This window comes from Myotis myotis, unplaced genomic scaffold (genome assembly GCF_014108235.1).
Source record: "Myotis myotis isolate mMyoMyo1 unplaced genomic scaffold, mMyoMyo1.p scaffold_m19_p_5, whole genome shotgun sequence".
Lineage (NCBI taxonomy): Eukaryota > Metazoa > Chordata > Mammalia > Chiroptera > Vespertilionidae > Myotis > Myotis myotis.
Genome location: NW_023416357.1, coordinates 33,900,341 through 33,913,545, shown reverse-complemented (window position 1 = coordinate 33,913,545; position 13,205 = coordinate 33,900,341). Strand labels below are relative to the sequence as shown.

Below are 13,205 nucleotides of genomic sequence, written 5' to 3'. Positions count from 1 at the left end.
AGCCTTTTATAACTGCATTTGGAGTAAAAATGTGAACATCTTGAAGTAAAAGAAATATTATATGCATCACTATTGTAAATGTGGTACAATTTCATCACTATTTTAAAATCAAGTTATTGAGATTCTTTTATAATGAAATCTACCATTTAATTTGCCTCATAAAAATGACTTGTCTGATTATAAGCTTTCATTTGAAAATATTTTATGACATCTGAATTTAAATTACACACAAAGATTCAGCAATAAACTTTAAACCAATACAAATAATTGAATAAAGCTATTATTTAAGAAAGCAATATAAAGGGAGGCATCTGCCAGACAAAAACCTTTCAAATACGTGAAGCCTAGGATTACATTTTCACTTAGTTTTTACTTCTCCAAAGTCTATCACGTTCCTCAAGCATTCCCCATGTGAGATGGTTTCTGGTATCATCCCCATCCTTCTCACGACCCTCTTAGCCTCTGGATGCAGCTAGTTTGTCAACATAATTCTTAAATGTGTTCAGAACTGAACAAAATGCTGCAACTGTGAGCAAAAATGCAAAGAATGTTAAATTCCTTATTCCAGAGACCTTACTGTCTTAATAATTCAACCAGGGCTTACAGGCTATTAAGTCTTATACCTATTCAGCTGATTTCATTAAACTCAAGTATAGAATTTACATGTGCTCCTATTATATTTCAACTGACTAGTTCAAATAATCAGGCACAGATTGACAACAAAGCACTCTTTGGGCAGAAGTATTCAATCAGCTATAAATCCATCTGACTGTACTATCTCCCGGATCACATTTCCTCATGCTGTCCACAAGAATATGAGAGACTCTGACAATGTGCTTTCCTGAACTCAAGATGTGTCATTATGGCACCCCCCTATCATGCAATCCTATCAAAAAGGAAATGAGTCAGTCTGGAAAGTCACTTAACCAGAGTCTTAGTTTCCCCATCTATAAAGAAAGGAAGTTGGACTAGATCCCTTTGAGCTATAAAATTCTATTATTCTAAAAGAGATTTTTATCAGGTAGTAGAAAGATACTGAAGTAAATAATGAAGGAAAGTGAACCCACGTGGGAGAGGCGCCTTGTCACAAATAAATGAGTGGGGTGAAGCGGTGTCTGTAATCCCACACTGATAATCCATAAACCAGAGGGGACTCTATCTTATTTCTCCTTTCACATAAAGTAAAGCCTCAATTCAGACTTCACCAATTATTAACTTGTGATGTTAGACTGGTTCTGGAATAAAGCTTAACACTGTGGAGTCACTGAAAAAAGAAACTTGATAAGCAAATGAATAATGAAACAATTATTTTCAAGTCCTCTAGAAATATTTAATTTCATGCAACTACTAAAACTGCAAATTGTTCTTAGTCATTGTAAAAGACTCTGTTTCTGGTTATTATATATCTTTTAAAACAGTAAGGCTAAATTTTAATATATATATATATATATATATATATATATATATATATATATATATATTCTACAGGTCAGACTTTTCTAACATTCAAGCTAGCCTCTCCCCTCCCCCCCCCCCGCCCTTTTTTTTAACCACGGGTTCATTTTACCCATAATGTAAAATGTATTTGAATGGTGCTCATAGTCTAAAGAATAGTTCAAAAACAAAATAAACAAAATACACTTCCATTCTGAATCTCTTTTGAATTAATCTCGTGCCCTGTAGAGAAATTTTCTTTCCTCTATGCCAGTAAATTTCAACAATTTTTGTTGTTGTTCTATTTTTTCAAGATGAATTTAACAATGGCTCTATTATATAAACAGACAAAACAGCTAAATTCTGTAGGCCAAAGACTCTGCACAGCGTGCCAAGACACACTTCTATGTGGAGAACAGGCTGCGGATGAGTCATGCTGTACAGGTGTCGACTTGTGCTCTCCAGGCTGCTCAAGGTAGTGCTTAGGACCCTCTAGGAGGGCTGTGGAAGGGCACTAGGCTAGTCATACTGTGCATATGGCTTCCTACCCCGGAAAGCTGAAGTAGATTGCTTAAGCATGAGGGTGGCAGCTTCTGTATAACAGTTACGGTCATATTAGAGATTGTTTGATATTCTTTAGCTCTCTGAGAATAAAATACAAATTATAACATAGAGCATATTGTTTACTTTAAGACATTTAACTTTCAAAAACATTTCCAAGATTGTATAATATATCAATGTAAGGATATACATAGCCTAATTTCACTACTCTAAATAGTACATATTATTTCCATGTTATAAAGAGAAAAATTGAGGCTCAGAGAGACTGTTATCCAAGATCACCAAGTACCAGTAGAAAGTGAAGTGCCAACGTAAGTTTGTATGACCTCAAATCCATGCTATTTCTACTCCAACACACTCTCACTCAAAAATGACACAAAGTTTACCACCAAGGAACTCACAGCCTGGAACTCCACACAATAAGGAAGAAAGAAAAGGGGATAATGTTTTAGTAGTACACAATGACAACAAAGTCAGGGTTCTTATACAATAAAGCAAAAAATGTTTTTAAAAACAAAATCTAAGGATCACAAGGCAAAGGTTAGACCAGAAAAAGAAAAGATTATGAAAAAGTGGAAAAGACATTTAGAAAAGACTGTATTTTAGGTTATGAAAATAAACATAACTTTGATATCAGAAGTGGGATAGGACACTTCAGGCAGGGAGAAGAACACAAACAAAGACACAAACACAAAAGGGAAAACACAAGGCATTTATGTAAAACTATAGGCCCGATGCACAAAAATCATGCCAGAGGCTTGGCCCCCGCCGCTGCGACCGCCTCTGCCTCAGCCCTCGCAGCCCTGACTTCATCTGGAAGGTCATCCGGGAGGATGTCCAGTTTAATTAGCATATTATGCTTTTATTATATAGGACAGCAAACAGTTCAGATCTGCTGATGTAGTGTTTCCTATATTTCCCTGATAAGAATTACAGGGAATTCAACAAAAGTACAGCTTCCCAGGCCCCTCCTTCCTTGTTGATTCTGATTCAGTAGGTCTGAGATGGGGCCTAGGAATCTACTTTTTTAAAAAGTACTATCAGTGATTTTTACCAGCAGGGAAATTTAAGAAGTATGAGGCTAAAAGACAGAGTTGGCAAAGAGGAGTCATGAACGCAGGGGCTTGAAGTAACAGGCCAAAGAATTTGGCCTTATATCTACAGTCAGCAGAGAGCAATGAGGCTTCAGAAAGACTATTCTGAGAGTATTGAGTGGAAGGGGAAGAAGAGAAGAGAGATGGGAGACCAGTCTGTAGACTACACAGCAGCTGAGGCTAGAGATAATGAAGGCCTAAACAAAGGTAGCAGCAATATAAATTAAAAGAAAAAAATAGATTTGAGATACAGTATGGATGAAAAACTGGTAGGACAATAAAACTAACTGGTTGTGCAGAGTAAAATTAAGAAAAAAGTCAAAACTGAATCTAAAATATTTAGAGGATACTGATGCCAGGGAATAGAAAGAAAAGTCACAGGACATGGAGAAGTTTGAGAAGAAAATATAATGAATTAAGCCTTGGCTAGGACCTGGGTAACTAGCAGGATATTCAAACAGGGAGATATCCAGTAGGCAGAAAAAGAAGAGTAAGCCAGCTGAGATATATAGATTTAAAAGTCAAAAACAAAAATGTGATAATTTTATCACATAGCCCATCCTATTTAAGAGTCAGATGAGAGAAATATGATGACACAATACTAGGGTTATACTACTCATTTGCTAATGGACTGTAGGTTGCAATTTTCTTGGCAAAGAGGAAAGCATTTACCTAGTCTTTCTAATGTTTAAAGTATTTTTCAGGTTTAAGGACAAACATAAAGAACCAGCTAACATTATCTGTGGTGGTATCCCTCCACATAACAACCTTGTAGCAAGCTCAAAGTGCTTTTGGAATATCAAATTTACTATATTCAGTATAAGTTAAACATATCTTTTTTTTTTAATGTTGTGCAGCAGAAGGAAGATAAGCTTTAAACATTTAACACATGCTGCTGTTACAAATAGAAAAACTTTCAACTAATTTCCTAGTGAAGACAATCTCACAGTAATTGTGAACAAAACACTTTCAACCAGATATTTAACTCAACTAAATTAAATATTTAATTCAAGATTGACAGGAAAAACTCCTTTGTCCTACTCTTGATCTCCAAGGCTGCTCAACCTAGAATCCAGGACCCTATGGGAGATAGGGAACGGCATAGGCAAATTGCACTAGGCTGCCTTCCACCCCAGGATGCTGTGCTACCAGTGAAATTTCTGGCCAGCCTTTTAAATGGCTTATGTTTGAACTAGGCAGCTTCTGCAGCATTCAAAATCATAATAGAGACTTAAATAGCTACAGAAACCTAACTTCAAATTTCTGATTCCACATCTTCTAATTACACAGCCTTGGAAAAGCTACATATCCTCTCTGAGTATTGGTTTCTTCATTCACAAAATTTATATGAGATATGGTTGTTATAAAGATTATATAAACTAAGTATTTGGCACAGTCAAATATTTATTAAATCAATACAATACAGTATAATAAGTGCTTCTGAAGGCCAGAGGCAGATTACCACTGAAAGAAATTAAGCTCAGCCTGGGTAGAAGTTGGGTAGGGGAGGGAGGTAGAGGTAGTCAGGTGTTGATAGTGGAGCTAAATCTTAGAGAAAAAACAACAATTAGCCACATAAAGGAGAGAGCATGCTTTAAACAAAAGGGAAAATGGTTAGGAAGACTGTGGGGAAGGCATGAGTATGCAAGGAAACTTAACATCTTTAGAAAACATCAATGAAAGGGAATCCTGGCAATTCCCAGATCTAACATTTGTGGTTTTGTCCATTTACAAATATACCCATAGGATCATGGCATAGTAAATCTTTCATGTTAATGAGACACATATTTGAATCATGAATAGTGCAAGACCAGTGCACTGACATCTAATGAAGATGACTTTATTGGGGTGACAGACATATCAGTGACATTGATAAGGAATGGGGAAAGGAAGTTTTTGCTGGGAGCCGGTCCATGCTTGATGTTTCAAGGGACCTGGCATATATAGCATACTGTTCTTAATATGTTTGCTCACCTTCTTGGCACTATGTGTTTTAACCAAGGTCTCTGAGAAAGGTTGTTTCCCCAGGTAGGGATTTTCCCCTGAAGTTAGGGAGGGAATAAAACCTCTTAACTAGTGCCAGGTGGGTAATTAATCACTTTAACTACGAACAATCATGCTTAAGCTACATAATCTTTACTCCCTGGAATGGAGATAAGAAATGCCCTAACCTTTGTCATAGAGATTGATAGGACTGAATCAACTGGTATAAATACAGATGTAATAAGACAGCAAGAGTCAGAACTTAGAATACAGAACTTAGAACACAGAACTGAGAGACAAAACCTAGGCACAGAACCTACACAGAACATTCTCTAGAGACAGAAGAACTTCGCTGGAGAGAACATGGCAAAAGATCCTGAACAGAAACTGGCCTCAGAACCTAGAGACAGAACCTAGCGAGAGAACATGGCAAAAGATCCTGGACTGAACCTGACTACAGAAACTGGCAAGAGAACCTGACTAGAACCTGGTGACTGAACCTGGCTGGAGAACCTGGACAGAACCTGGCTGGAGAACCTAGCGAGGGAACTTGGCTACAGAACCTGGCTGGAGAACCTGGAGAACCTGGAGAACCTAGCAAGAGAACATGGACACAGAACCTGGCTGGAGATCCGAACCAGAACTTCGCTGGAGATCCAGACCAGAACTTGGCTGGAGATCCTGGCTAGAGATCCTGGCTAGGCTGCTGATCAACTGAACCCTGTCTCCGTGTCATTCCTCCTTCGCCGACTCCGTCCACACCTTTGGGGACCCCTAGACCTGCTGGGGTTGGACCCCGGCAAGTTTTCATGTAAAGAGGAATTTAATTTTGACACCTGAAGTAGAGATTCTTCCTCAAGGCACTCAGAATGAGGAAGAGCCCAGAAGAAATATTCAGCCTTGTCTCCTTGTTCAGAATATTAGTTTACAGGTGATAATTGAATCATAGTAGCAAACAGATCACTCAAGAACACTGATGTCAGTGAAAAAAAAAAAATTATGACCAAAATATTTCTAATATGTGCCCACTGTAATTCAGTTTTAATACAAGGGGTGTAAGTAGCACGCTTACTGTATGCTCAATGTTAGCCTACCAAAACTATGCTCAATGGTTAAGGGAGCAAAGTACATGGATAAAGAAGTAAAGACAAGGGTAACAATAATGTGTTTTTAAGTCAATACTATTGTTAGTGTTGGTAAGATATAGGTGACTAAGTTAAGCAAGTAAGGCAGTGTTAGGTTATAGAGTTTTAATTACTACAGTAAAGACTTTGAACCTAATCCTTAGATCTCAGTGTTCACTAACTTTCCAAAAAGGAAAATGTATCAGAATCTTGGGGAGTGGAAACACTTCAGATGATTTTCTTGAAGTATACTTATTAGAATCACTGCTCTGAACAATGGCAGGGCACTGTAAGGGTTTCAGCAATGAGTACTGTGGGGAAAGTGAGACTGAGGAACATCACACTTGAAGGCAAAAGGGAAGTATTGTGAGGTAAAAGGCCAAGAGGCAATATATAATCCAAAGACATGGATTTTATTGCAAGATAAATGTAGGTTCAAATCCCAGCTCTCGATAACTTACTGCTTCTGTGACTTTGAGCAAATTATAACCTACCTATACCTTAATATAATCATGGGTAAAATGGGGATAATAATAATAATACCTAACTTAAAGGGCTGTGATGAGAATTGAAAAAATGAATAAATATATATAAATATTTAAATGCATATAAGAGCTTTGGTCTATCACTGTTTATAATACTAACAATAAACATTATCATCTAGAAAACCCATTAAACAAATAGCAATTAAAATCTGAATCATAAAGTTCTTTAACTTTAGTTCTAACTGACTGGAAAAAAAAATTCCAGGTTAAAAAAAACTATCAATTTTTTTCTTTTTTTCCATCACCATTTATCCCCCCATACCTTCTTCCACCTCCCCCACCTGCCCCATGCTATCACCACTGTTGTCCGTGTCCATGAGTTTTTTTTAAGAGGGCAAATCTTCTCTGAAGATGCAAATATTATTGACCATAAATCATTTTACAAATTAGTTCCATGAACGTTTACTGAATGTGCTCCATGTACATCCGGAAATACAAAAATGAGTAAGATATAAACCTTAATTTTTTTTTACAATTCAGAAAAAAGGGCAAATTACGGTTTTACCTGACTAACTCGATTTACTTCCTCCTCTTCTTCCTCAGCTTCCTCTCCAAATGAAAGCAAACTAAAATTTCTAATTAATAAAAAGGAAAAAAGAATGAAAGAAAATTAGAAAGAAAAAATTAAACAAAACTTATAAATATCTTTTTTTTTATGATGAACATTATTTTTTTTTTATTGCTTAAAGTATTACAAAGAGTATTACATATGTCTCCTTTTTTTTCCCCCGCCCTTGACAATCCCCTGGCCTCCCCTAACCCCCAATGTCTTATGTCCATTGGTTATGCTTATATGCATGCATACAAGTCCTTCGGTTGATCTCTTACCCAACCCCCTTCTGCCCTCTTATTAGCAAAAAAAATAGAGTAGAACTTACAAGAAGAGACACTTTTGTTTAACAGTAGACACTATTACTTAATATTCAGTAGAAATATACTAAAGATCTATATTTTCAGCATGTTATAGTTTTGGCTTCAGATCACATATGATTCATATACTAGACTAAACTAATGACCAAAAATCCATTCTGAGCACTACCATTAAATATACTAAATCAAACATGACAGAAATAATTAAGCTTTTTATATTTATCAACACTGGTTATCAAAATTGAGAATTCTGAAAAACTAATAAATATATAGACCTGAGAGCACTACAAATGGGAAGCAATTAATCTAGTGTCTGCCAAAATATGGCTTAATATATTAAAATTCATAAGTTAAACAAAACTGTTAAAATAGCCTATGGGAGAAAAAATTAAGTTTTTTCTTTGAGCATTCAAACCAAAGATTTCCCAAGAAAAATAAATAATTTGTTATTAAAACTCTTCCTCAAGCCCTAGCTGGTTTGGCTCAGTGGAGAGTGTCAGCCTGCAGGCTGAAGGGTCCCAGGTTCAATTCCAGGCAAGGGCACATGCCTGGGTTGTGGGCTTAATCCCCAGTAGGGGAGTGCAGGAGGCAGCCGATCAATGATTCATTCTCATCATTGATGTTTCTATCTCTCTCTCTTCCTCTCCCTTCCTCTCTGAAATCAAAAAAAATAAATAAATAAGTAAAAAACTCTTCCTCAAATATTATAAAAATAAAAGATTTGGTAATAAAAGAGAAACTTCTACTTCAAAACCTAGACGCAATCAATGACTACCACATAATTCCCAATATATTTACTATGAATTAAAACAAAAATACCCAACTTTGGAGCTTGTTGTCAAGATAAACTACAGAAAAAAAATATTGTATCGGAACATAGTGAGAGTGACCTTTCACCCAAAGATAAATTAGTCTAAATAAATAAATAAATAAATAAATAAATAAATAAAAGGAAATTAAATACATAGCTCTATATAAAGTTATTTTGCCATAAGACATCAACTGCTTATTAAACTGTCTGCTCATATCTGAGAGTTTATGAAAACAACTTAACTTACTTATATTGTAGGGTATCAAGGAAAGAAATGAGTATGTATTAAATGCCTTACTACTGAGTATTTTCAAATTTCCCTTCTCATTTAAGCTTCATAACAACCAGGTGTTATATTTATTATAATCTCCATTTTCTAAGATGGGAAAACTAAAGGCCAAACAGATTAATAAAGTTTGCTTTTTATTTACTGGGTTAGGCAGGATTATATTTAGAACTATCTGAACCTAACACTTTAAGTACAATAAAATCCCTAATATAAATGCCATAATTCAATAAAAGAATCAATTGAAATCTAACACTCGATATCTATTTTAATAAAACAAACTAATAATGTAAAGAATACTGTTCACAAAATGCTGGAACTTAATAAAAAAAAGAGTTTCTATTTTTTTGAAAACTATTCTAAGGAAATAATCTAGAATACAGAAAGAGCTTTATACTTAAAAATATTTATAAACACCAAAAAAGGAGTGAAAAGTTATATAAACATTATCATATACTTCATATTTTACTTTCCAATTTCCTTATACTGAGCATATATTAATTGAAAAACAAGTAAAAAACAGAACAATTCTCAATAACTCATTTATATAAGTAATTGCTGTAGTAATCACTGCTTATTTATATTAATACAGATTTTATATGGACATCTGAGGCAATACTTCTTTAGCTTAAGTTTAAGTTATATACTGTATTTGAATACAAGAAATGCCCATGCAGAATAGAATACACACACTCCTAATTCAGATATCTCCCTGGTCCAAACTGGCCTCCCCCTCACTAGTAAACAATGTTTACAAAAGGAAATGAAGTGAACTAAATGAATCAGAGCTGTTTTACAAACTGAAGAAAAATCTTCCTACTATGATTACTTTGTGCCTTTGGGTTTCAATGTCTTTACTTTCTCCTCTGGTTTCTCTTTTTTCAGCTTTTTTATTTCCCTTGGAATTATGTCGTCAAAAGGATTAAACAAAACCTATGAAAAGAAACATTTTGAAAATTAAAAACAATATTTAATTGTATTGACATTAGTGTCTATAATTTTTCCTCACAAAAACATTGTAAGTATAGTGAAACATATACTACATAAAGTGCTTCCACTTACATGGCCTCAATGTATTCTCCCAATAATCCTATGTGCTATTAAGTAAAGGATATCTTATTTTTATCTTACAAAGGGAAAAAATATTCAAGAAAATTTAATATATAGAATGAGAAACAAAATCAGATCTCTCCTGATTTTGACTCCAAATCAAATGTTCTTAAAGATCACCCTCAATGGCTCCTTCAATGAAGGATCACTCTTAAGTTACCAATGAAGTCACTTGATTGGATTAAATGAACCTAATTCCTCTAACTTTCCATTCTGAGTTAAGCTTTTCATTCATTAGATTATCAGCTAAAATTTCATCTTAGAATTCAAAACTTTCAATTTAAAACAAGTCTTAATCAGAAATTGTTCTAGCCCTGATCATGTTATTCAATGGTTAGTGCTGATCCAATACCACTGAAGGGTCTCGTATTCGATTCCCAGTCAAGGGCACATACTGGGTTGCAGGTTCGACCCCTGGCCCTGTCGGAGCACATGCAGGAGGCAACCAATCAATGTGTCTCTCTCACATTGATGTTTCTCTCTCTTCTCTCTCTCTCCTCTTTCCCATCCCCTCTCCCTTCCACTCTTTCTGAAAATCAATGGGAAAATTATCCTCGAGCGAGGGTTAAAGAAAAAAAAACTGTACCTGAATTACACAGATAAAATCTGAGTTGTGCCTTAATTTAGTATAAAGACTTCATCTGATAGTTTAAAAATAGTAACCATCAGCCCTGCCTGGTGTAGCTCAGTTGGTTGCCAAAAGGTTCCCAGTCAGATTGCACATGCCAGGGTTGTGGGTTCAGTCCCCAGTAGGGGGCGTGCTGGAGGAAGCCAATCAATGTTAGGCTCTCACATCTATTGTTTCTCTCCCCCTCTCCCTGCCTCTCTCTTTAAAAAAACAATAAACTATACTTTTTAAAAAAATACTGACAATTTTTCTTATATGACCATTTAAGTCAGTGGTTCTCAACCTTCCTAATGACGCAACCCTTTAATACAGTTCCTCATGTTGTGGTGACCCCCAATTTCATTGTTACAAATTGAACATAATTAAAGCATAGTGATTAATCACAAAAACAATATGTAATTATATATGTGTTTTCCGATGGTCTTAGGTGACCCCTGTGAAAGGGTCCTTCAACCCCCAAAGGGGTCGTGTCCCACAGGTTGAGAACCGCTGATTTAAGTGCTATATCTTATACTAATCATACTCCTACCTCACAACTTTTTATTCTGTGTGGATTAAGTGGTCTTTCTTCATTATCAGTGTCTACTTCTGCCAGTCGCAGCATGTTATATATTGTATCCCCTGTAATCTATTAAATAAAAACAAAAATTTAATTGCAAATTATTACATTCATTCTTTGAAATAAGGGAACACTTTTGAAAATATATTTTAAATAATTAAAAGGGAATTTCATATAATTATATCAGAGCATATACATTAAATAATGCAAACAAAGCAACTTCATCTTAAGAGGAAAAAGCCTAGATGAAGTCCAACCCCTCAATAAAATATTTGTGAAATTTCCAATATATACTGGTACTTTTATTAAAAACGAAAATATTGTGCCAAATAACCTCTTACTGAATGACAACTTTTCATTCAAACATCAGAAACATATGTAGACTTTATAATAGAGTAAAACAAGCAAATAATAATGTGGTAATTGCTTTGCAGATATCTCATTTAATCCTCACAAATATCCTAAAAGTAGTTATTAACATTATCTTCATTCTCCAGATAAGAAAACTGAGGTTCAAAGAAGTTATAGAGCCCACAGTGATGGCCTTTCAGAATTCTAACCATTGTTAGTTATATAATGTGTAGATTATATAACATCAACTGTAAACAATGGTGCAGAATGGCAACCTAAATCTCATTTTATTAAACACTTATTTTTTTTAAATAGTAGAAAGTAAAATCTATGAACATCAGCAACCTGTGTCAGAGTGGCTCAACTGTGCCAATGCATACTTCTTAACCCACGTTGTTAAGTATTAAGCAACAATATTGTATTGCATGTTTTTAGCGGGACTCCTTTCATTCAACATTTATCAAGTTTTAAAATAATACCAATTTTATATTTGTGCTAAGTTTGTTTTTTCCCTTTCATCCTCCCAACATCCAGTTTTGCCTAGGCTATGGAGAAACCATTCTTACCGAACCAGTAGAGGGAGCTAATACACTAGTGATGTCTAACATGCCCAAGACAAAACATACAGGGATGTAGTATTTATGAGAAGGGAGAAGAGTAAGAAAAGAAAACCTTCAGAAACCTTTTTAAGGAAAACTGTTAAAAATTCTATGGAAATGACATTCCCTGATATGATGTTGATTGTGTGCAGGATTAAATAATTATTACTGAAAGTAATATTTCAGGTAAACAATTTTAATGTTACTATAACTTCCACTTTAAACTTAAGGGAATTCATCATTAACAAAATAAACATTAAACTGCTAAGTTTTATTACCTAGGTGTCTTTCAAAAATCATAAAAAATGGAATCAGCTGAATGGCATAGTAGCTAATATGATTAGTATGATTTTAGAAAAATAAAGTTTGAAGTCACAACCAATGTCTTATTTGAAACACACACAAAAATTCATAGTTCATTATAACAGGAATATAGTCTGTCATTTTTAAAAATAAATAAATATCCTAGGGAATAATTTAAGAAGGCAGCTCATAGATAAGTTGATCATATGTATCCCAGAAGCCTAATATAATGGACACAAACCTTTCCAAAGATGGTGTGCTTATTGTTAAGTTCATCTGCTCGACCCAGTGTAAAAAAGAACTGGCTGCCATTATCATGAGGACCAGCATTTGCCATGGCAACCAGTCCTCGCCGATTAAAACGCAATCGTGAGTGGAATTCATCCTGAAGCATAAAAAAGAAAAGATTTAGTGAATGACCTCAGTGATAAGGCCCTTCATATTCGTTTAACCAACAAGGTTCCATAAAGCTTCTAATAAAAAATGCTGAAGTTGTATTTAACTGTTTTTCAAGTTTAACCATATCTAATATTTACTATTCCTTCAATGTTATTAAACTTGACTTCAGTAGCCTGTATCTTCTGAATATACTCAGCTACAAATTTAGCCTATTTCGTGGAAATCTGCCTACTTACACAGACAAAGGGTACTTGAAGGGGAATGGATTTCTAAGAGTCATTCCCTTTTTCCCATCCCTCAAAGTCATCTAAGCTTTTAGAACCTTCTATTTTTTCTCCAAGAAAATTACCTTTGAATCACTGAAGAGTCTTCAACTATTGCCGCCCACCTCCCCCCTCCAACCCATTCTAAGCCAGGAAACAATTGCTTCCTCCTTGTTTTTTTAATTCAAGAAATCTACTATGATTATGTTATATGCTTTACTGTATTTTTTAGAGTCCTAAATTGAATTTTTAAAAGGGCAGTAGCAAGCTTTTTTAAGGTGGGTT

General features: G+C 34.9%; 1 protein-coding gene across 8 annotated transcripts in view; it reads right to left on the bottom strand.

Annotated features, from left to right (window-relative positions):
- Window positions 1–13,205, bottom strand: part of CWC27 (CWC27 spliceosome associated cyclophilin) — a 185,339-nt gene that overhangs the window by 153,341 nt on the left and 18,793 nt on the right. For all 8 annotated transcript variants that reach the window (XR_004967846.1, XR_004967844.1, XR_004967845.1 and 5 more), the window contains exons 4-7: window positions 12,500–12,643; window positions 10,976–11,074; window positions 9,538–9,641; window positions 7,247–7,316 (exon numbers count right to left, since the gene is read on the bottom strand). Coding sequence is in view for 4 of the 8 variants with exons in the window: in XM_036311099.1 (XP_036166992.1) it covers window positions 7,247–7,316; window positions 9,538–9,641; window positions 10,976–11,074; window positions 12,500–12,643 (417 nt within the window). In the remaining 4 variants the exon portion in view is untranslated. The remainder of the gene's footprint in view (window positions 1–7,246; window positions 7,317–9,537; window positions 9,642–10,975; window positions 11,075–12,499; window positions 12,644–13,205) is intronic.